Here is a 23883-nt window from a genome sequence, read left to right on the forward strand (position 1 = left end):
AGGTATAGACAGAGGCGAGCTTGGTCGGTCAACGTTGGATCTTATTAAGCATATGCATGTTCCGTTGAAAGAATGTTGCTGTGGATTCTGTTTGAAACGTCCAATCCACTCATCCCCATGGAAAATTCACTGCCAATGGCAAATGTCAACGGACGGCAAAGTCGACCGACGTGCCTGGAACTGTTGCGAATAGCGCAAAGAGCAGCCCGGCCGGCGTTGCTAGGCTCGTCTTTAGTCAGGGCCCTTTTCCTAGCATGGTCTTAGTGCCTCAGTCCCTTGGGAGCTAGTTCGTTCTTGAAGCATCTCAAGATTAAATAGATAAAAAGGAAGAAAAGTTGGCCACGGACATTACGCCTGTGATGGGCTCTCTACTCCGTCGTTTAATTTCCACGCCCCATGAAGAAGCAGCAGAATAAGAAGCGAGCAGACCCCGGATAAAAACGAGAAAAGGTGGGGTCCTCAGCCAAGCTTTCTTTATTCCTAGATCTGACTTTCGAGGCTGGATCGACAGCGACTTTTGCTTGGGTCGGGCGATCCACTTGGAGAGGCACCTTTAAATGATATGATACGATCCATCCCTACCTTAGGTATCCGTAGGGTCCAGACTTTTTTTGCATAACCCATAACCCTCCCTATCAGAGGTCAAACCCAGCACAATGATCTGTGGATAACTCCTCATGATAAGCACAAGGATCATAATCGTTAGAGCTCTACTGCTCCTTGCTCTTGAAGTGCATCCGTCCATTCCAACGTCAACAGAACGAATGGAATGCAAAGGAATGCAGCGACGTTGCAAATAACCTACCAGCCAGCTTAGTATCTACCTAGTTTCGCATGCTTAGACTGTATGTCGGGCGCCTCATTCCAACAGAGAAACCCCTCAAACAAGCCACCTCCCCACTGCCACTGAGCCAACTGTCATGTCACTCTGCCGTAGGCTAGTTTCATCTTCATCAAAGTTACCGGAGTAGCCTATTTGCTATTGCTGGTGTTGATCAGAAGGGCTCCATGCATAATCCCTGGTACCGTACCCAGGACATCGGGTTTCGCGAACGCCCTGTCCATGTTAGAACATCACTTTCAGAGCTTCGTGCCCCATTGCTGCGAGCGGAGTCACCATCATAACACTAGGCATCAAATGTTTCCATCAAATGTTTCAGCTGACGGGGAAGATATACTCGTTGTTCCGTACATAAAGCCTTACTGAAGATGCCAGGTTTTCAGTCTACTAGCTAATATCCATCTCCTCATCGTCAGTCAGCTTCAGTATCGCTCCATAACCCACTGTCTCCGCTCATCCACTCCCATCTCCTCCAGAATAGCTGTCTCTGCCTTCTTGATATCGATGAATCTCTCAACAACTTCGGGTCCAAGTAGTTTGGTCAGCTCTTCGTCTTCGCCCAGCGCCGCAAGCGCCTCTTGTATGCTTCTGGGCAACCTTGCACCCATGTTGAGCTCTTCTCTCTCTACCGAAGACAGCAATGCAGGGTCCTTGGCACAGTCTTTCCAGACCAGCTCTTCCTCGTCAGCAACGCCCTTTGTGCCCGCTAATAGGATCGCCGCAAGCGATAAGTAGGGATTAGCAAGTCCATCGATACACTTGATCTCCCAATGACTACCCTCGATCTTACGTAGTGGCACTTCACGGTTCTGGGTACCCCATGTTACCCAAGTCCCGCCGGCCCAGCAGCCGTCTACAACACGTTCGTAACTGATCATGCTGCTGTATGTAAACGCCGCAATGGCTCGGAGATGCTTCAGGACGCCGGCGTAGAAGGGTTCGTAGACTTGCTTATCCGATCCGATAGGTGATGAAATAGACATGTGCATATGCGCTGCTGTTCCGCAAGACATGGCATATGGCTTAGGATGAAGCGTCATGCGGTATCCCTTTGCTGCAGCGCAGCTGCTGATGACTTCCCTGGTGTAGAGGAGCGTGTCAACTGCCTCGAGCGCCGATGCCTTGGGCAGAACAAACTCGTACTGCCCATTGGCACTCTCGGGGTGCATCAACTCAATATATACACCAGCAGCATCGAGCTGTTCAACGGCATCTTCAAGAACCTCAATCACCGCTTCATGGTCCAGAGCCCGAGTGACCGACCACATGTGTCCATCGCTATCGAGTGGTTCGAACCTGTTCTCATTACCGCGGCGGAAAAGCACAAGCTCGATCTCAAATCCGAGCGTGAACTCGAGTCCCTGTTCAGCTGCCTGCTTGAGTGTCTTCTTTAGGAGGGTGCGTGTACAGAAGGGCGCTGGCGTGCCGTCCTTTTCTTTGAAGTCACCCATGACACTGATATGCCCCTTACGAGGACCAATTCGAAGGCTGCTCAGATCGGGGTGCAACCTATACTCTCCTGTTGGTGTGATACTAGGCACTGGCGAATCTCTCTGGTCGATTCCAAGACCAGCCTTTGTCACGCCCAGTGTAAAGTCTTCGCCGTTTCGCAGCATAGACCAGACGCGGCGCATAGGAATTGCTCTTGCCCGGGACATTGCGATGAAGTCAGTCCAAGTCACCCGCAAAAATCTCGGTTCTTCCTTATTCTTGAGGAATCTAGCCAGTGTCGCAACATGCGTTTGCTCAGAAGACTCCAGACCCTGACTCGAGTCTGGCGGCAATGGCTTGAATTCTAGCTTCAGATCATATAGCTTGTTGGCGTTGTTGAAGAGGATGTCTTGGACCAACTGAGCTGCCTGTGTCCAGGTCATATCTCTCTTGTGGACATAATCCGCAAGCACGGTCTGCAGCACCTCCCGGAGCTGATCCACGGCTATGATGTAAGTCTCCGGGAAGTAATGTCCGTCGGTGCTCCAGAGAATCTTTGATACTGGACAGAGTTCTAGGATATGTCGGACTACACCTTCTTGTCCCTCGCGGCTGATAAAGGGGAATACTTCGCCAATGTCAGCGTAGACATTACTGTAAACATTCGCCAAGTATCCCAGTTCACGAGTGAAAGGATAACTGGCATGTAGAAGAACAATTGGCACATCTGGGTATGTTTTGATGAACTCCTGTAGATGTGCGGGCGACGACTTGGATAGTGTGATATCGTTGTCTCCAAGACCAGTGTGGAACTGGATAGGTTTCTTGTGCTCATCCTCACTGTTCTGGATCAAGCCCGCCAGAATGTGCAGGAAGTAATCGTTGAGTGGCTCATGGTCAAGTCTCTCAAACGGCTGAGCACCGTCTTCTTTCCTGGTGTCAAAGATAAGCTGGAACTGTTGCATTATAATCTCGAGGTCAGTGACTTGAGTGACGACGAGGCCTGTTCGGTAGCAGATAACAGATTTGAAGCCAACAATTTCCGAGTCATCGAGAGCATCATAGATGGCGTTCATGAAATTCTCTACAGATCCTGAGAATGCCTCTGAAGGGTGTGAAAACTGACCACAGGCCTTCTCGATACAGCTCGCTGCGACCTCTTCGATTCGAAGGATGCGCTTGTTGGGGCTTCTTGTATATGCATTGAGCGTGTGGTAAGGCTCAACATCAGCCGGGTCGCCCAGAAGATCATCGACCAAGATATTTTCGATGCCTGACATGCACGTCTTTATCCATTCATCATAGTTTCCCTTTTGCTTTCTGGCGACAGCAGCCTCGACGGCTTCCCAAGTTGTGTCGGTGCCTAGGCGGTTGGCAAGAACTTTGACAGCACGAAGATGTGCCAAACTTGTCTTTGAGTCTTCAATGGCATCTCCGTTGGCCTCGGTAGCGATGCATAGGAGAGGATGTTTTCTTATAGCACTCAGCTTCAGAAGAGGGTGGGCATGATGATCAATAATGGGTGTTGTATGAATGACCCGCCAAAGAGCTTCTTCTGTCTCGATTTTTAGGGCCGCCATCTCACTGTATTTTCTGAGAGAGGGGGGGAGGGGGAGGGAGGGAGATAGATCTGGTACTTGGTGTAGCTTCAAGTCTCTGGCTGAGTACAGAAGAGTCTTTATAAATTGCTCAGTTGAGTGTACCTGGTGTTGTTACAGATAAGTCTATCATCTGACAAGTCGGCGATATGACGTGATGGCCGTTCTTATACGTCGTCTCTCTACGAGATACACAACTCTCGGAGCTCGGAAGTAAGAGCCTCAGAGTAATCGAGGTTGAACAGAGCCAGCCAAGTCAAGGTCGAATGGAATTTGGCGAAATCTGCCACAGTTGACACACGGCAGAGTTGCATAACATAACATAATTGGGTACTATTGCATATACCCTTGCATTCCCGTGTCTCATCTACCTCTGATCTGCTGATTCTTTGACGGGGCATTTGATCTAAGCCAAGCCCAATCAATTTTGACTTTTCACTATGTAACTCTTGATGGGCCTTGACATGGCAAAAGAAAAATGTGAGAATCCGAGACTTGCAGATATTCGAGCTGTTCTTGTTGGTCCATCTTTGCATACCTACGGTGAGATCAGGGTGTACTGGCAATGGTCTATTCCGGTGCTTATGTATGTTGAGTAAGATAATATTTCCGACATTGAGGCCTAGATTTGTCTCACTTACAAGTCCCTGGAACCTTCAAAACTGGTTTCTTTCACGCCGATCTCCCATCATCGTTTGCGAATGGTGTCACAGGCAAACACTGCGACAGCAACGTCGTGTAATGATAAGACGGACGGCATGGATAATTCACCTTCCAATTTGAGAATGATCTCTTCGAGTATAGAGTTTCAAAGCGGCTGCCGTGGAGAAGCTACTGTGTATTTATGTGTAACGTTAATAATGTCGGAATCTGTTAGTAATGGCGATGCTTCAGGGTAATTGAACTATGGTAAATTATCCAAAGGTCCCAAGTCAGTCGCCAACTCCAGACAACGTATGCCGGCCAACATCGAATCAATGATATAGTATCCGTAAATGATCAGCTATCTCCAGTGTTTAATAGCTTCATGGGGACCAGCCATGTGGTTAGACTGATGATAAGAGAAGCTGCTGTTCCCAGACAAAATGGCACCCCCAACCACGTCTTCAGCCCAACCCCAAACAACGCCCCCATGCTTGTCTCACAAGCGAGAAAACCGAGGATCTCACAGACCGCCAGCAGCCCGAATAGCATCCCGGCTCTCTCCTCCCCTGTCATCCCAACTAACATGGCGCGGCAGAGCGTAGGTAGACCCGAGCCCAGTGCCGACGCGGCTAGGCCTGCAATGATGAAGGCTTCCTTTGTTACCATCATCATGCAGAGGCAGCCAGCTAAGAATAGCAACGAGCTCGCGCGAGCTAGAATTGAGCATCTGCGATGAGTTGACGAACGTGTGAGTTTGCTCCAGAAACATGTGATGACGGGTAGCAGTATGCATAGTGTGAGAAGTGTGACCAAGCTTCGCAAAGATACAATAAGTATAGAACGGTTGAGTGACCAGTTGAACTGTATGGGCATTAGGCGAATGGCGATATCAGTCTGCACTGTTGCTACTGGTATTGTCATGACAACTCCAGGGATAAGCCAGAGGAGAGGCCTAGAGAACATCGATTTGAAAGTGACCATGACGGATGTTCTCTTGGGAGGCTCCAGGCTCAACATGTTCGACTCTAGGCAATAGTCATACGGCCCAACGCTTACCTCCTCTCGAGGCTGCTTTAGTTTGAGTGTCTCTGGTGTCAAGCTCACTAGGATGATGCCGCCTCCGAGTACCAAGCCCAAGGACAAGAATAGTGGCATCCATACAGACGACCGAACCAGCCTCTCCTGATAGCATAGGGCCTACGAGCTGAGCAGCAAGTACAGAGGCCACAACCCACTGAAACCACGATGATCTAGGAAGGCTCGTCAGCAAATTGGTTTATCTCACCCTCTGAATTCAAGCTTGCCTCTTGGATTCGGGTACCGTGTCCGCAATGATAGCAAATACCATGGCCTCAGCAACGCTTCGACCTCCACCAAAGAGAAGTGCGACACCGACACACCAAATTGCTTCGAGTGGGATCATGTCTGATTTCCAGCACACGAGCATGGCGTATGACTCTGAGAGTATCATGCGGAAGATACTTGCAACCAGTACAGGAAGTCGGCCGATTCGATCTGAGAGAACACCCAAGGGGAACGCAACCAGGGTAGCTGCAGTTTTGTCGTAAGTCTTACAAACAACCCTAACAAGTAAATATATGAAATGTGATGGAAACATACCCGAAATAGTGGCGGATATTTGCCTCCTCATCATGATGAAGTTAAGTCGTTGCTGGACCGGCTCATCCCGACATTTCTCTTCTGGAAGAAGCTCAGGGCTATCGACTCGATGGACATGCTCACATACAATATCTTGCATGAGCTTGATGGACGGTAGGTCACTTACCGAAAGACCAAGTTGTATGACGAAGAGGCTAGCTGAGAGAAAAGGGAGTAGGTAGTCCCTCGGCATAGCGTAGGGGCGAGACCACATTGTTTGTCAGAGAAAGGAATGACTTGACAGTTAATTAATTGACTTGTGTGATGTTGGGAGAAATATTCCAGCATGAAAGAAGAAGAAGAAGAAGAAGAAGAAGAAGAAGAAGAAGAAGAAGAAGAAGAAGAAGAAGAAGAAAAAACTTGCTACGGTTGAGATCTTGTGGCCATAAACCTATTATTTGCTTAATTGTTTGCTTAATAGCCATCTTTCAATAGGCACAATAAGAGTTGCCATGAGCGCAAACTTGACACCCTTTGCCAGTGGCAGGATGTTACAGTCGCCACGAAACATCTAGGAATGTGCTTTCACTTTCAAGCACGGACATAATCATCCCAGAGGTTCCCGCTGAAGAAAATCATATTGGAGCTGAATATCACATCCACCTTGATACCCAAGTCGGCATCTATGCCCCTTTCTTTCATGCAGAATTAGCAATAAACTGGCTAAGAACCAAGACTAGATAATGGATAATGATTCAAGCAATCCGTGTTTCAATGATTTCTGTCATGTTTCGCAAGTTTATCCTTTTGTTGATATACAAATCGGTCTCGCAAATTCAGTGGCACGAGTTGTGAAGCCGAGATTGTTACTGGCGAGGAACAATCACCGGGGCCTGACGAAGCGGTTACCCAAATAAGTAGCTATATGAAATATTTGAGCGGAGTCATGTGTAGATCACAAGTATTGTCTCATCACCATTCTATTATTTGTCTGGTGCCTGTTAGCATCGCGGATGGAGTCTACAGTAACTCAGCGGTAGCTAAACACGACGAACTCCGAACACCTTGAAGAAACCTAGTGGATCATGTAATGAGACTTCTTTGTTTCTACAACTTGTGATCGACTTGGATGAGACCATGGTTGTTCATGATTTCATTCCCTTGTCTTCATTTTGAACAAAGAAATTCGGGGACCACCAAATGCCACTAGAGACTGAAACAGTATGAAAATAGAAACACTGAACAATATACGTAGGCACACAATAACGTCCCGTCAAGACGTATTAAACATGTTGTTCTGTTGTTCGCTTTGGTGAACAAGTAGCTCTAACCATTCTCCAAAGAGTAGGCCTCAAGACGACGGTACTCGAAGACTGGTTGTTCGACAGGTGAATCCGATAAGACAGTGCACTGGATTTACTGGAAAGAACATTCACTTCTTCGATACCTATATATTTGCGTTGATCGCGACTTGCCTCACTGCAAGCATTATCATTATAGCCGTGTAATTGTCCTGCCACTCCTTTACCACCACCACAACACTATCCCAGTGAGTATGTGCCCCTTCAAGAGCCCAGTGTCCTGAGGGATCGAAACTCAATGTTCATATAGTTATGTGTCGAGGAGAGAACGTCCAATGCAAGGAGTGCTGCCGACTCAGCAGCCGAATCGTTGAGCTCTGCATCCGCGGCGAGCTGATGGCCACCTGCCCCGAAACCATCATCGAAGGTGTCAGTCTAGAAAAGGAAGTATGTCGCTTATGTAGGTATGGAAATATTAAAGGTAAAGTTGTGATACCCCCTTCAGTGCTCGCACTCTCTAATGAATACGACAGGAACGCTTGGAGGGCTTCCAAAGCGCAACCCATACCGCAGCCATTACATCGGCCTCGGCGCTTGAAGTATCGAAGTGATACTAGTTGCTGTTGTAGCAGTGAGAGCAGAGGTGACTTGTCTTCTTGACCAAGCTCTTTCGGCGACTTGCAGCGGATCAGGCAAACTCTGGATTCAGCAACAGCCAGCTTCATGCCAAGGAGACTGATCACTTGCATGGCTGAACGCGAATCGATAACCATTGGGCTCGACCATATACCTCTGAGGAACATGTCACGGGATAGCGTGTGTTGGTGGTACCCGAAAGAAAGCCTCACTCTTCAGCTTTGAAGAAGCAATGGACTGGCTATGCCACATCACTTGGGGCATCGAGCCCACCATTGGTCAAATAGATATCTCGAGCCCAGTTCGAGTAACCAGAATCAGAGCACAAATATAGACCGTGTTGTCGGGACTTTCGTCCCACTGCAACACGTGCCATGTATCATTGAGCCACAGCTAGATCTCTGGTCTTTCTAGGATCGTGATCGGCATGATATTGCCTATTTATAACCGATTCCCAACACCACAACTCAAAGGACGCAGCCTCATTGCAGATCATCCTTATATCAGCTCACAACACAAGGCAACGCGCATGAGGCGCCAGGCTCATGCTGCTGTAATTAGCACCCACTGGCAGAGCAGGCGGTTGAGCAAACATCGACGCATGGACATGTCCCGGGGAGAGGGTAGGCTATTGCCTGAAGCGCCGGGAACGATGACTAGACTTCGGGCCGAGCTCGAAGAGCCACCTGGTTTTTTAAATCAAGCAGACATGGAGATGGAGATGGTGATGTCAAGGCGTTTCGTCTAAGCTTTGTTCCTGGGGTACGGGCAGACTGGGCTGTAGCCACAAGGTGACCTAGGATTAGATCGCTAATACTCAAAGAATATGCTAAAGAAATATATGACAAAGGAGAGACGATGCGCATTGATGAGTATTTGTTGTGTTGTCCGCTGCATAACCCGTTGACTGAAGTTGAGCCGTGAGAAAGGGACTGAGTAACAGCAAGTAATGATATGCCTGAACCGTACTCTTGTCGCTCCAGCAAGCAGCCAAACGAAGTACATGGGACCTGGTGTTCTGCAGCAACGCGTAGACTACAGTACTCATCTCGTCGAGATTGGATCCATATTCCGACGGTACCCTCAAGACGCCAATTGAGAACGTAGCCCGCCTTATACAAAAAAGTGGCTGGATAACTTGAGCTGACAAGCTGCAGGGGATGAATTTAGCGCACTGAGACAGACCGGAGAGTGACTAAGTGAGCCTCGAGATGGGCAATGTCTAAAACATTTGCAAGCACCAGGCTTGTTAGGTTTCTTTGTTGACGTCGATCCTCTTTTTTCATTGTCTCTGTCGCACCTATACTGTGGACCCGGGAGCCATTGTACGGCCCTCTTCTCCGCTCAGTCCCGGCACGTAGGAAAATGTCCGACCTTTTTCTGTTGCTGTCACGCAGATTATTAGCCAGTGTATGTTACATACTGTAGGATCGCAGACTGACCAGCATCTCGTCTTAATGCTAGTCAGCCTTTTGGAGGGGCAAAATGTGACAGCCAGCCAACCTGATGGATCCGGGGCTCCGAGACCTGTCCCGTTGGTTCGGGCCCGATTTTGACTTTATGATAGCGTCTATACCTGAGGCGAGAGGTAGCTCTTATCCGGTAAACTTTACAGAGATGGGATCTTGAACGTTCTAAGTCTATATATTTTGTTGCTGTTGTTGACAGGTTACAGTCGGACCTGCAAGTTGCCCTTCCAGTGTGGTGTGGTATTGGGTGTAGTGATACCATGACGGGAAGCGACTTTGGATAATTTCCTGGGCCATCCCGCACGGTCACACGTAGCGGAGGGCATTCTTATTGGGTTGGTGTCGAGCTGAGCTGAGCTGAAGTGAAGTGAAGTGAGTGGATGGACAGAAGCTGGCCCTGAGAATTGAGTCTTGAATTGTGAGTGTAATAACCACTAACATGGTCATCGTCCACGTTTATCGCAACTGCTCGTTCGGGCCAGGGGAATACTATGCAACTAACTCGTTTGATTTTATCAGGAGAGGATCTGATGGGTCTAGGTGGCCCAGGTGGTTTATTACTGGAATCACTCATGGATCATTGACGGATGGATATCCAGTCACAATCTGTACTGGTTCATCATGATCGTACATACAGTAGTGTCGATCAGCTACGAAACACGTGGAGAGCATAGACTGCTGATCATTGTACGGATTAACTGGTTCACACAATGGATCATGGGTAATGTCGTTATCTCGCCTCGGAGGAAAGTTACCTCCTGAGACGAGAGCGACTTGGATGGTAGGTCCCATGCTTGATTCGTTCACGATCCATTGTGATATCCCGAGTAGAACAAAAGAGCCAGCGCCAGCGCCAGCATTCCATTGACCCGCGTGGCTTGTGGAGCTTTCTCAGTTCGCGGACCAAAGCATCAAGCATCTGATTTGTGGTGGCTGCCACACCTACGCCATATGTAGCTATTAGTCTGGACAGGGATGATTAAGTGGTCTTGTCTTTGGCCTGGCCTGGCCTGGCTCGTCTAACAACACACGGGTCTCTTTTTCTGTCTCTAACGTTGCTGATAATGACAAAAGCTGAGTCTGTCCGTGCGAGGCCGTGTATGTGTGTAATTTTGGGATGGTGATAATGATATTTGCTGTTTCTATTCGGCAAATGACATGTAACAAGTCAATTACGACTGAGTTTTATGGCATGGTTATATGAAACAGATCCGATGTAACATATATCCACGTCTCAGCGAAACAGAGTCTCGAAAGAAGCAATCTGGGACGATAAAGACGTTCATGTGTTTCAACGGCTAAAAGCAAGCAGGCAGGCGAGCAAGGTTATCTGTGACTGTGCCGGTAGCTATAATGGGAACAGACTATAGTAGAGAGCACAGTCTGGCATATGTATCATAGAAGCCTGGCAGCAGCAATACGAAAAGTGCCTGACAATCCCATACAGAAATCAAGAACATTAGACTCTTATTATACTCACTCGCACGGTTCGCTCATTCTTCAAAGCAGGCCCTTGCAGCTTCAAGATATCGGCCAACAGTATCTGGCCGCTAACGTTGGCATTTCTGTCATGGAAGCGCATGCAGGTAATTAGGTATTTTGACCCAACCCAATAACAAAATCCAAGCTACTGTTCCACGATGGACGATGGCCTATACTAGTCATGATAAGAGGAGCCCTGGAACCGCAGAAAGACGGTCTTGCCGAGCTAGGGGAGGAAATAAAAAACGACCCCTCGACGGGTGGAACACCAGCGAATTTTGGTGCATTTCTGGTCGTTTAATATGTCCCCCAGAGGGGGCCGAGCAACCACGAGGAGGCTTAGAAGCTAGCCGCATGCTAGTAATGAATATCGCGGAGAAGCTATGAACCTGACTAGGCTTGAAGATATCACGATCAAAGGAGGTTTTGGCCACAGCCCATGTATGTGATGATGTGAGTAGGTAAAGAGAGGCTGGCCATACCTTTCATTCATTCCATCCGTGTCCGTCGACCCATTAATCGCAGTGGCACAGTGTGTTCTAGGCGACTTCTAGTAACTCTTCCACGCAACGTTAATTAATCCAATGCACGACACGATACATAGCGAACCCAGCGAACTCCTGAAGAACACCATCACAACCCCTATCCCAATCAAATCCCGACTCCGCTCCAGCTCCGTCGACCCTCAAAAAAAGAAGAGTCCCTGACTCAAACCCTTGCGATACTGGCAGGGCCCTTGTCCGCTTGTCCAGGAACGGTGGATATAGTGGAGTTGCGTCCAGACTCTCTGTCCAGTAGCAGCCTAACCTCCAGCTGCCATCCCAGCCCCGTCCACCCCGGCCGCTTCTGTGGAAACATCCCATCGGCATCCATATCCACATTCATTCACCATCATCAATCTGCCCGAGGGGGCTAGACCCTTTCGAGACTTGGTCGCAAATCCTATTACTCCAGTAGGCAGTTGCTGCGCTGCGACCTCTGATACAGCGTGCAGCACCGCGACAGCAGAGACGACAGTGAGTGTCCTAGCAGTACCTTCACCATAGCGCTACCTTATATTGTCGATCCTGTACCTCAGGGTCCCGTCCCCGGAACAAGGTCTACCTGGCTCACCTTGCCGAATCTCTAACGCCAGAGCCAGAACAGAAGCCTTCCAGTCCGTCCCCAGTCTTGCCTGTTCTGGGTCCAGGGGCTGCATATAATTACAATCCGCCGGCTGAACGAGACCCTTAGCAGCAGCCAAATCCGCGACTTTGACCTGGCCTGACCTGACCTGAACTCAACTCAAATCAAATCTACTGAGCAAACAGGACAGGACAGGAGAGGAGGACCGAGACCTGATCGGCACGCCTCGTTACTCCAACCTACCTTTTTTTCCTTTCTCACCTCGACTTCAACCTCTCTTTTGTTTATCTTTCAAACTTTGGACAGTCCCTCGTGGACTACTTTTTGACATTGCTTGCTTTTGCGACATTGCGATAATCCACCCACCTGGCATCGCCACTGGTCTTCCTGCTATACTGCAAGGTATGTCTATTATTACACCCATTCCTCATTTCCCAAGGCACAGTCAAGGTTTCTGCTGTCGAACTGCAATTGAATTGGTGCTGTCAGTCGGCTCGCGACGCCTGGCTCACCCGTGTCCGTCAGCTATTGTCTCGTCAGTGGTCGACTCGTTGTACAACCTGCGACTTGTGTTACACAAAAAGCAACTCTCCGTCCCTACTTCCCGCCTAGTTCCGTACTTCAGATTGCAATACCATTGCAGCTGTCAATTAACAGAAATCAGGTTCACTCATCGACCAAGTACACTGCCGTTCAGCCACCTCGAATTGCGCTCCTCGACATTTCGCGCGTTGGCAGAACAGAACAAGAGCCGGGGCCACAATCCTAATTCTGTGCCCGTCCGAGTTTATTTCGGCTCACCTCGTACAAGGCAAACGAAACTTCCGGTCGGCGACCACTTCCCTGTCCCCGACGCATTGTTTGGGAGACCTTTGCAGGTCTACCCCCGATATATATAGATCGCAGCCATGGCGACCTCACACGGCGACCTGGCCATGTCGCGGCCTACCTCCGGCATCATCTCTCCCCGCGACGTGAGATCTAGGACCCAGAGTATCTCTAGCGATCGACCTTCAACAATTGCCCACAGCCTCATGTCGCCGCCACTCGCTGTATCACCCTCAGCGGCCTTCATCGCTGCTTCGGCCGCTTCTCAGATCGTTACAAACGACCACGATAGTCATGCTGATACCTGGTACGATCAGCACGGTATTGAGCCAGCCAGCGACCCTGCGCTCGTCTCGGGAGAAGCGCTACAGCTTGTCAACAATTTTCTTGATCAGCTGCTTTTCAACTTCCTCTCCAAATCCCAAGCTACTACTCTGGCCAACTTACGACCTGCCGTTTCGGAGGTGTTAAAACCTAAGCTTGCGAAAGATGCCGTCAACAATGCCGATGAGGAGTTACGTGAATACTTGGGTGACGGTGATGAGGAAGATTATGTGCCGCCAACTGGCGACAAGGCGCGTGACTGGGACCTGGAATTGGTTTGGAAGCGTACCCGTCTTAGGTGCATGGTCTACTCTTCCCTAGGCGATATGGAAGAGGAAGACGAGGACCTCTACATGGAACAGGAGAATCTCGAGCTAGGTGCCCACGAGTCTGTCTCCGACGTCATTTCACCAGCTGTTGCAATCTTCCTGACCTCTGTTCTGGAGTACATGGGCGAGCTCACCCTTACTGTCGCGGGACAAGCCGCATACCACAGATTGCGGGCTAAATACCAGAAGGAGATCAATGAAGGGACCCGAAACCCAGTCGATGTCGCCGACCGCATTGTAGTCGAAGAGCAAGACATGGAGAGGGTGGCTCTTGACCGAACACTCGGGCGATTGTGGAGGGGCTGGAAGAAGCGGATACGGTCACCTGTGATCGATCTAAATAGCCGCCCCTTTTCAAGGGCGTCTAATGGCCATTTGAGACAAGACAGTGTGTTCACTGATTCGCCCGTTTTAAGTCGGGTCCCAACCCGTGATGCAGAAGCGGAGGCACAAGCTGAAGCTGTTGATCCAGCTCAAGTCGCGCTTCCTATTGGAAGTAATGATGTGGATGAAATCGAGATCCCTGGTCTGGCCTACAATAGCGATGATGAAGACGAGGGATTGGAGGCAGAGGAGGAAGTTGGAGGGCGCCGACCTAAGAGTTTGTTGATCCTGCCCCTGGGAATTATTCAAGGCCTTCCTACCCCAACCTTGTCGCAACCCAATACTCCCGACTTCGCTGGTCGCAAGCGTTCAAACTCTCTTCCAACACCCGGCGCATCACCATATCGTCCTGCTGCTAAGCGATCGAAGGAGAAGGATGCTGTACTGGTCAAGGCTAGTGTCGTTGAGGAAAAACAAGAGCCTGTCGAAGAAGCCAAGACCGAGCAAACCAGCAGCGAGGAAACCCGGGATGTTAAGGAGATAGATGGAAGCAAGCCTAAAGACGAGCTTGTTCCGGAGCCAGTGGCTCCCAAGAGCAAGCGGCTGTCTAAGATTATAACAAGCCGCATTCAGTCAAGACAGGAGATCGCAGACGAGGATCCGACTTACGAGAAGGCAGAGATCCTGACATCAGCCCGAGTGTCAGTAGCTGGCAGCTCTTCGCCGGCCCTGTCTGATACTGGTGGTCCGTTCCCACTAAGGAGATCATCAAGCGTGCACTCAGCGCGCATCATCGATGTAGCTGGTCCCAAGAGCCCCAGCGGGTCGCGCTCACCCTCAGCTGATGCTGCGGACCGTATCCGTCGGGCGAGTCTAACCATACCTCCAAGTAGTGGTCTCTCCAATGGTGTCAGCGCAGTTGATGCGCAGACTCAGAACTCCCCTGCAACCTCAACTCGCCCAGGTCCAAAAAGTCGCTCTCCAGTTGATGCCATGCGAGGTTCTGTGCCAGGTGCTGCAACAATCTCTGAATCTGATGAGGAGATGGATCGCAATAGAACCAGAGAGCAGAGGCCTCACAAGTATATTGCTTATCAGCCTTCCACGCCAACAGTTCCAGAGGCTGCCTCTCCCACCGAGGCCAAACGACCTCAAACTATGGTTGGATCTTCACATCACTCACCTGTTCTTCAACAATCTTCATCCAGTACCAAGGTGGTATCCACGCGCCCTACAAGCACCTCTGAAACCGTCCCCGAGAAGTCTGCTGAAGTTTTACGAAAGCCGGCAGGCTACTCAAACCGACATGCTGCACGAAATGACAAGGTACCTACTTCTCCCACTCACAGTATTGGCATGGTATCCATAGAGCGATCAGGGACAAGGGACTCGGACGAGGATGGAGGCAACGCGCAGACCCCTCGGCCTACTCACACTTCAGGCTCATCAGCCTCCTCAGGTACAAGTCGACTTAAAGCTGTTCGAACTTCCGAGGACAATGGAAGCCGTTCAGCCATGGCCCGTAACTTTGAAGAGCTTATCCAGAGCAACCAAACCATCACATATACGCTGACGCCTGAGAATATGCGCAACATGGATGTGAGTAAAATACGCATTGCCGAAAGGGAACGGATCTAACGATGACGATAGCACAAGCAGTCACTTGACAATTCGGTGTTTAAGGGATCCATCAAGAACGATGACACTCGTGCTCACAACCGTTCCAGGTCTTCTTCTGCGGCAACCGACATGAAGAGGGCATCTCCCCATCACCGGGTTGGTGACGATAGAATGAAGCCATTGCCTTCTCCTAACCCGAACAGACCACGTATGTCTGCTGCCCCAAGAGACGCTCGGGTTCCCAGCGAATCTACTGCGGATTTTGCAGAATTTATCAAATCTACTGGTCCCGCAGGAGACAGCCGTCCTATGCAACTTCGAAATGTGAGCAGCCCAAATACCCCCGGCAAGACCAGCCTCGATAGTCGTCGTGTTTCATCGGCAAGCAATCGAAATCGATATATGCCCCGTGATGCTGTGGTCGAGTCCCGTAGTGGTAGCTCGGATCTAATCGACTTTATCCGACAGGGACCCCCAGGCGCAAATAGCAACCGTATTCCTCACAATATCGCACCTTGGGATACAACCGGTGCTGAAGAACCAGCAGGTGGTAAGGCCGTAGACGCCAACATTCCCGATATCCGATACAGCCAGGCTTCGACTCATGGCACCGAGTCATCAATGCCTTCGATTCACTCATCTATTAACTCCAACACGGCCCTTTTGAAGAACAAAGGACAGCCTGCTCCAACGAGTAAGATGTTTGATGAAGATGATATGATGCCTAAACGCAAGACTCGACGTGTCAAGGACCCCTACGCCATTGACTTTAGCGACGACGAGGATGACGAAGTCTTGCTTGCAACGCCAAAGCCTCCTGCTAAGAAGGAGGAGAGCTTGGCGGAGTTTCTCATGAACTATGAGCCTCCACCGGAGCCTGTCACGACATCGATCTCACAAAAACTACCAAAGAAGAAAGCGAGTGCACCCAGCCTGATTGGGAGATTCACTCGCAAGGAGAGCAATAACTCCAACACTGCACCTGTATCACCCCAAGGCAACGACACTCGATCTCTTAGTAGCCGTGCTGGTTTCAGGAATTATATTCCCATCCAGGTCAACGTCCCATCGGGATATGACAAATATGGGATGCCCACTGGTGAGAACTCATCTCGCCCTTCACAGCCTGCCTCATCAGTTTCCTCTGGACGCCGTGTTCCCATGAAGAAGTTTGAGCCTCGAGATGCAGTATCGAACGTTTCACGTACCTCGGATTTGGCAGCGTTCCTGCGCACTTCAGAGCCTCCGCCAGAGCCTGTGATGGCCCCTCCACCTCCCAAGGAGGAGAGCAGCAGTAGTCTATCGAAGATGTTTAGTCGCCGAAAGAAGTAATCCATGACAACACATGTTGTCTATGCTTACGACCTGATTTATTCTTTTGCCGTCACTTTTTGCGGGGGTGGGGGGGATGTTCTAGACGAGGATCTATACGCTCATGAGTTCATGTACTTCTTAATCTTTATTACTGGATGTCGAATTGGGATCTGGAGTCTCAGGACCTGGGTCCAAATCGCGGTTCATACCGTCCATGGGCGGATCTTTAGTTTGGCCTTTTCATTCTTGTCATAGGGGCATCAGCATGCATTTTGATGTGTCTTCTGTATGTCTCTGGAATGGTTTTCGTGTCTTGTTGTCGGTCGACGCGCAGAAGAGAGACTGCATGGGGTTTCTCTGGTGAGGGTGAACATGTACAAAGAAGATGTATGGGGTGAATACGCTTCAAATTCTGGCACTTTTGACTCTACGGGACGTGTCTACACATATTCGAAGCATGTATTACACTATCAACCCTCAATTTCGAAGTTACAGTCACAACAAGTATCTGTTAATACCAGACGATGATGAACCATGATATGACGTATCTTATCCTAGAACCCTCGGAGTGTGCTAGCTCCCATAAGCATAACCGAAAGACAGCTGAGTCGACCGCCCCAAGTCGACATTTGCGTATGTTGTGACATAGACCGAACGAGGAATACACTGCGACGACTTGGCTGGCATATAGTGTTGCGATGTCCCTCATTTTGCTTGCCTCATCTTTACGATTCGTAGATTTGAAAGCGGAAGATGTGTGTGTGGTTAGAGTCGAGCTAGGATCTCTACAGTTCAAGCTCTGGTAGAAATTACTGGCCACTAAGCTACCTCGGTAGTTACCCATCACATTGGAATTTACAATCATATGTCAAGTGACAAAGTCGGATCTAGCTTCGCGGCATTGACGGACGCAGTCGCCTTGTCAAGGCTGGGGGTTGGCTTCAGGCGAACCATCCATCAGACGGGAGGCTGAGGCTCTTCGTTCTAACGCTCCCAATGACTTGTAAAAGGGTTGCATGAAACTGTCAGAAGAGCTCATACGTCAATCCTGAGTCTTTAGTGAGCTGCCGTGTCACTCAAGCTGGCTGGCATTGTTTGTACCTGGGCCTAGCATATGAGGTTGCGTTGCCTGAACCCGCCTCTCCATGAAACTGGGTGTGTACACAAGATTTACATATATACATTTATGAACGAATCGCCTGCATATGACATGATTGTCTTGTGCCGTCTTGTTTTCTTGCCGAGAATTCACTGCATCACTGTGGCTTCATGTATAATCCCGTGAGGTTCTATTATCACTGACTATAGCATCTCATATTTGTAGAAATGTGTTGCTCCAAGGCGATCCCTGACAGACCGGGCTATGGAAGGCCTCAAGGTCACGCAACAGAACTGAGGCCTCTTCCACACACATACACGCACACACGCACACGAATTCATCGCCAAGGGCATGGATATGAGAGATCGAAACCATGTGCATTCCCGTTTCCCATACTCATCGTCTGGTAAAGCGAGGGGCGCGACCTCACAAAGTTGGCAAATGCGTTGCGATCACCCTTTCCTGGCGATGCAGACTCACCAAAATCCTGGTTTGATGACCATAGTATGCCTCTCTGTCCGCTGCTTGTTTCCAGATGGTCAGAGGCATCGAGATGGCCATCTGCGCCTTGAGTCTGTGTTGCATAATTCGGAAAGCCATTAAGAACATATTCTGGGTCGAACGAAATGAGGACGATGGGCCTCAATTGTCCGTAAGCCATATGAGTTGGTGAATACACCAAGATTCGCTCATCCATAGACCATTCGATCCCTTGAATGGGCTGGACGGGGTTGACAACGCCTTGGAGCTGAGCCGAGTCATTATGATAGTGGCCTGTTTCTTGGTCTCGTGGCCATATATTGACTGACGGTTCTCGTTTCTTGGACTGTACTCTGAGCTGCATCATCGAGTCAGGACTGTAAGCCTCAGAAACAAGGTCGATGAAAGCATCGCACGATGGGTTGTATGAACGCACAAAGCATTCTTGGAGGGTGTATGTTTTGGCATCAGATGGGCCGTCACCAATGTGGATCGTCTCACTCGATCGTTCTTCAATATGGTTCTCACTGATCCATTCATCGTCTTCGAGGCTGTCCACGGTCGACTCTGGCGGAGTGGGCAGAGAAGGCTCTGGCTGAGGGGCTTCTTCTTGTTTATCAAAGTGAAGCTCCTTTTTGTAGCACGTCCTCTGGCTGCCTGCATTTCCCGGGAACCACTCCTTTCGAGTCTCGACAATGAAGAGGTTCCCTGTTTTCTCGTCTTTAGTGAGCTGCAGCGAAGTCCACCGCTCGTCTACTGCGCCCTCTGAGTCATGAAGACGCCATAGGTTGCGCATGGGAGGCTTCTCGCAACTTTCGTGGACCGCATTGTCCACGGGGAACCTCACAACTTGGTAGAAGTTATTGCGCATTCCATCATCGGCTTCTGTTCTGAACGTGTTCGAAACACAGTAAAACTGACCATCGATTATTTCAAAGCAGACGTCAGACCCTATACTCTCCCCGTCAAGATCCCATAGAAACAGCTGTGAATCAGCCCACTTGCGAGTCTGGAGATTGAGGCAGTGAATGCCCCATCTGTAGCTACCGTCTAGCGTGGCATGTGATTTTGAACCCCAGAACAGATAATTCTTGTCATTGCGTACAAATAGCGGGTGTCTTGAACACGGCCTTTGTACGACAACCCATGTGGGAGATTCTCTGAGCTCGAAGATGACAAGCCAACTGCTGGTGGTTGAGTCTTGGAGAACTTGAGTGGCAAGACATGATAAGACGCCCTCTGCGTAGTAAAGGGGTTCAAAGGTGTGCGGTCTTTGACAGTCGTAGTCTCTTACTGCGAGCTTGAGAAGTAGCGGAACATCGACTATCCTTTCAAACGTGAACTTTTTGTCGAGCGTGTTGAGGACGCGGAGATGGTTGCTATTAACAGTGTAGCACAAGTGCCCATTCGTATATATGAAACGATCTGCCATGGCAACTATAGCAACCATCCATGGTTCCGCTGCCTGGACAGCTCTTCGCCGCTTAGCAAGCTTACGGAATGACCTTGGGAAGTCCTTGGTCGACTGCGCCTCCTGAGCCTCTGCGGAATACGGTGCCTTCTGAGATGTTGTCAGCGGGGACTACCTCACCAAAGACAAGAGGCTGGAACGAACCAAGAGTGCAAGACGACACATTCGTCTATCGTAGAGAATGTAGGTCAAGGATTTGCAGGACAGAGCCAAGTTGAACACATCCTCAACGTTGAGCAACTCAACAAGAAGAGAAACAATCTCGACAGGTAGTTTGAGAATGCTCATGGCGATGCTGCGAGGAGAGAGCGAGGAGACAAGATCCTGTTGAGCGGCGTGTGTTCATGTTCACAAGCGACAAGATGTACCGAGATGTATACGGGATACGACGCTATTCGCAGTGCCCCGGTAGTTGTTAAGTCCCTCATTACAGGAGAAGAGGGGAGCAGAGCCGCAAGAGCCCTCGAGTTCCGAGTCGCGATTCACAGCCTTATCACGGGTCCAAGGAGCCTACCCCTGCTCAGAGGAATGCCAACGAATTCTTGGACGCCCCATGTCTCTGCTCTCGAATTCGATTAGTCAAAAAAGAGGCAATCATAGCGAATTGGAAATTCGTGGTTGGTTGGTGTTTGGGTCAAGAGCAAGTTTCGCAGGGAATGAGGCTCTTTTTTTTTTTTTAGCTGACGACCGCTTAGAAGAGTCTAAGCTCGTGTGCTACATCTTTCGAGAATAGTGCCATTGCTGTTCGTTTTCTTCTCTTTTTCTCTATTCAAGTCAAGGTGACCAAAGCTTGACCTCGATGTGCAGGTCATCGGCATCACGAGGATATCGAGATGGTGTAGAGTCAAAGTCAGGTTACGCATGTGTCTTCAGAGCCTGTCAATAACGTATAAGAGACAAGGCCACAACAGATTGACTTGACCCGTCGTTGCACTAAGCAGTTAGTCTCGCGGCGCAGTTGGATTATTCGTCGTACTATCGATGGACATGGTGTAACTAGTTCTAGAAAGTGAAAAAAAAGAGGCTCTGCTGGCGTTGTACGGCGGTTCAATTCTAAGAACTAGGTACAGTCGATATTCTACAAGCCTGCCACTCACTACGCGAGGCAAACCCGACAGGTAAGTATATACATATGTACTCCAGTCTTAGGTTGGCTCCAAGCTCAGCTCAACAACTCTCATGAATATCATGACTTTACCCTGAAGCAGCTGTTCGTGGCGCGATTGGTATTCAGCTGCGAAATCAGGCTGTGGTACCTGCTGAGAGTATTGATTGCCCATTCCATGCAGCCAATATTCCAGGATTGGCCAATTACATGACATCTTTCATGTCCTGACACGCATGTTTTGATGGTGTAGCCCCCCTGTTGAGATCCCTGAGGGGTCAACCCCATTTTTGAGCCTCATTCAACCTCGTCAAAATCTGCTACGCGTGATTCAGTCCTTGACAAAAGCAGGCTCTAGCATACATGTATGTATGCAGTAACTAACTAACATACATGCAGACCCATGCCTCACTAACAACTTTTAGAGTATGCTGCGCGAGTTTAGAGCAATCAAACCATGCGTGTCTTGACATCCATGGCTAGATGCTTCCCCCAAGAGGCCGGCGACGTGTATCAATGCCTAGGTATTATTCATACAAGCCGTACAAGCCGTATAAGCCCGACCCCTCCAATGGCCTATAACTAGAAGCTACGAGGCTATCGTGCATGGATTGGTTGAAAATATAGTAGTATTGTATTATCTGCTTCTACAGACAGCAAAAGCCCTATCCATTAACGCCAGAAATGCCCCATCTTCTTTCTTCCTTGGCTTCAGAGGCTCCTTGCATCTCCAGAAACGAAGGGCCCTTACATTTCGTTTCCAGGACATCGAGCTGACACCATGGACTGTTATTTCATCTTCACGTCTCAGCTCCTGTGCTTCATCCATGCGCCTCGGCCTTCCCTATATCTACCTTTGACTGATGCTGTTCTCTGAATTATGGATGTCTATTGTAAGCAAGTTTTGGTGGGTTGTTTCGTTTTGTTTCGTGTCCAGGTATACAAGTAGTGGTAGTCTTATCACGGATTGGATCACCTTCGTGGCCAATGCAACGATCACGCTCCTCAGCTGTTGAGCTGAACATAATTGCCTGTTCCCTGTTAGTACCTGATGAGATCTCGACAACCAACAGTACTCACCTGGGAACTGTCCCTCCTTGCCTTGCAGTCGTCCACTCCACCATTCGTTCTCGTTCTGTGTCCTTGTAACAATCTCGATAACGTCACCAGCTCGGAAACTGAGATCGCCCTCGGCTTGCGCAGCGTAATCGTAAAGAGCCGTTACAGTCTCAACTCCCGGGGCGGTGAGGCGCATGGGTTTGGGCTTGGGCTTAGGAGGCGGTGGCTTCTTCTTGCCAGCGGCGATGGCAGCCAGGCCTGCATTGGCGCCTGTTGGGGGGGTATACGGCGGAGGAGCGGCACCTTCGTTGGCGGTCGAGGCGGGGCGTTGATAGCCACCAATTTTAGGGCTCGTCACAGTGCTGCTTGACGGTTTGGAACCCTCGCCTCCCTGTGTAAGGAGTGCGGGCTGCTTGGGGCCTTCGAGGGCAGGCTTGGCCCCGTATCGCACAGGTCGCGGGCGACCTGTGGTCTTGAAGCGACAGATGGACAGTGCCTCGGCCTGTTCTTGAATATCGCCGCGCTTCTCATGGAAAGCATCCTCAATGTCGAGCGTGAGATCGAAATAGCCGATGTCGCAATTTTGCATCTTCTCATGGAGTGTGTAGAAGATGTTGAGCTGCATATAGTAGAACGATTGGAAGAGGGGCTGGATAAATTCGCGCTCGAGCTGGAACAGCTTGGGTAGCTCGTCCTTAAGGAGGTCGTTGAAGTAGTTGAAGTCCTGGGTGGCTTGCTCGACGTCTCCTTCGGCCTTCCACATTGCCTTTTCGTCCTTGGCAGTGCGCTCTTTCTTGTCCTGCAGCTTCTTGAGGGTTGTGCGGTGTCGGTCGTAGTCAAGTCTCTTGTGTTCACGCTTTAGGGCGGTCTTGCGTATCACCTTGATGACGTCGAGCAACTCGTTAGCGGGACGGATAATCCTAGATTCTATCATTTCCAACTCCGGTGCCAACGTCTCTTGCAGGTCCTTGACTACAGCCTCGTATTCTTCGCAAGCACGGATGCCTTCGGGGTTACCCTCAATCTTCATTGAGTCTGGGTCTGACATGCGACCCGAGATGGGCTTGTAGACTTCGGTCATGGCCTTGCTGAACTCGATCTGATGGGAAAGCATGCCATTGATGGACTCGAAGTACTTTTTGGACTCATCGTGGAGCTTCTTGGTCTCAGTCTCGAGTTCCTGGAAACGACGTTCGGCGTCGATGTAGACAGCATCTTTGGTATGCTCGCCGATGTTGAATTTGGACTTGAACTGCTGTGGGGCCTAAGAGCAAGATATATATCAGTATTTGAGATCGTATGTCTCATCATGATGGCGTGTCTCGACTCTTCAACCGCGCGAGACATGCTGGAAATCCAAGCACCATCAAGTGAGGGGCACGGCTTACCCGAGTGAGGCTCTTCTGGAAGCCTTTGAAGCTCATGGCGAGAGCGCGGCGATAGTTGTAAGATTAATTGAGTGATGCCAGGAGTAGAGTCGGTGGTGGGTGGAAGAAGAGTGAGTCAGTATCGCGAAAACCCTCAGATCGCGAGGCCGCCAAAGTTAGACGAGAGGGTAACTTATGAAGCTCTCGATTATGACAGGGCAGGACAGTCCAGAACATGACTGAGTGAGTCGTGGAACGGTGACGTCCACTTGTGTGGCTGTGTTTTAGTTTAGCTCCCAGGTTTAAGTTCCCTGACTGGGCCTTTTTTGCTGCCCAGCCCGTCCTATGCCTCGCTGCCAAGCCTGCCGGTTTCCGATTCTGTGGCTATCCAGAGGTTGAAGAAATAATAGGGGCACATGGGGGGGAACTGAGGTGA

General features: G+C 49.8%; 6 protein-coding genes across 6 annotated transcripts; 1 reads left to right on the forward strand and 5 right to left on the reverse strand.

Moving 5' to 3' along the window:
- Positions 1–1263: 1263 nt before the first annotated feature.
- FPRO_07976 (uncharacterized protein) lies at positions 1264–3852 on the reverse strand (the record flags this gene model as incomplete). The annotated part of the gene is made up of 1 exon (XM_031233909.1): positions 1264–3852. One exon carries the CDS (start codon positions 3850–3852, stop codon positions 1264–1266), a length of 2589 nt encoding a protein of 862 aa, XP_031083699.1.
- A 1957-nt stretch (positions 3853–5809) lies between these two features.
- On the reverse strand, positions 5810–6169 carry FPRO_07975 (uncharacterized protein; the record flags this gene model as incomplete). The annotated part of the gene is made up of 2 exons (XM_031233910.1): positions 5810–6066; positions 6136–6169. The coding sequence occupies 2 exons, from the start codon at positions 6167–6169 to the stop codon at positions 5810–5812; spliced, it is 291 nt and encodes a 96-aa protein (XP_031083700.1).
- A 1510-nt stretch (positions 6170–7679) lies between these two features.
- Positions 7680–8164, reverse strand: FPRO_07974 (uncharacterized protein; the record flags this gene model as incomplete). The annotated part of the gene is made up of 2 exons (XM_031233911.1): positions 7680–7819; positions 7912–8164. The coding sequence occupies 2 exons, from the start codon at positions 8162–8164 to the stop codon at positions 7680–7682; spliced, it is 393 nt and encodes a 130-aa protein (XP_031083701.1).
- Positions 8165–13035: 4871 nt separating this feature from the next.
- Positions 13036–16884, forward strand: FPRO_07973 (uncharacterized protein; the record flags this gene model as incomplete). Its single annotated transcript, XM_031233912.1, has 3 exons — positions 13036–15531; positions 15583–15876; positions 16021–16884. 3 exons carry the CDS (start codon positions 13036–13038, stop codon positions 16882–16884), a joined length of 3654 nt encoding a protein of 1217 aa, XP_031083702.1.
- Positions 16885–18302: 1418 nt separating this feature from the next.
- FPRO_07972 (uncharacterized protein) lies at positions 18303–20204 on the reverse strand (the record flags this gene model as incomplete). Its single annotated transcript, XM_031233913.1, has 2 exons — positions 18303–20006; positions 20061–20204. 2 exons carry the CDS (start codon positions 20202–20204, stop codon positions 18303–18305), a joined length of 1848 nt encoding a protein of 615 aa, XP_031083703.1.
- Positions 20205–22026: 1822 nt separating this feature from the next.
- On the reverse strand, positions 22027–23504 carry FPRO_07971 (putative RVS167 protein; the record flags this gene model as incomplete). Its single annotated transcript, XM_031233914.1, has 3 exons — positions 22027–22052; positions 22102–23344; positions 23469–23504. The coding sequence occupies 3 exons, from the start codon at positions 23502–23504 to the stop codon at positions 22027–22029; spliced, it is 1305 nt and encodes a 434-aa protein (XP_031083704.1).
- Positions 23505–23883: the final 379 nt, after the last annotated feature.

This window comes from Fusarium proliferatum, assembly GCF_900067095.1.
Source record: "Fusarium proliferatum ET1 genome assembly, contig: FPRO_scaffold007, whole genome shotgun sequence".
Taxonomy (NCBI): Eukaryota; Fungi; Ascomycota; class Sordariomycetes; order Hypocreales; family Nectriaceae; genus Fusarium; species Fusarium proliferatum.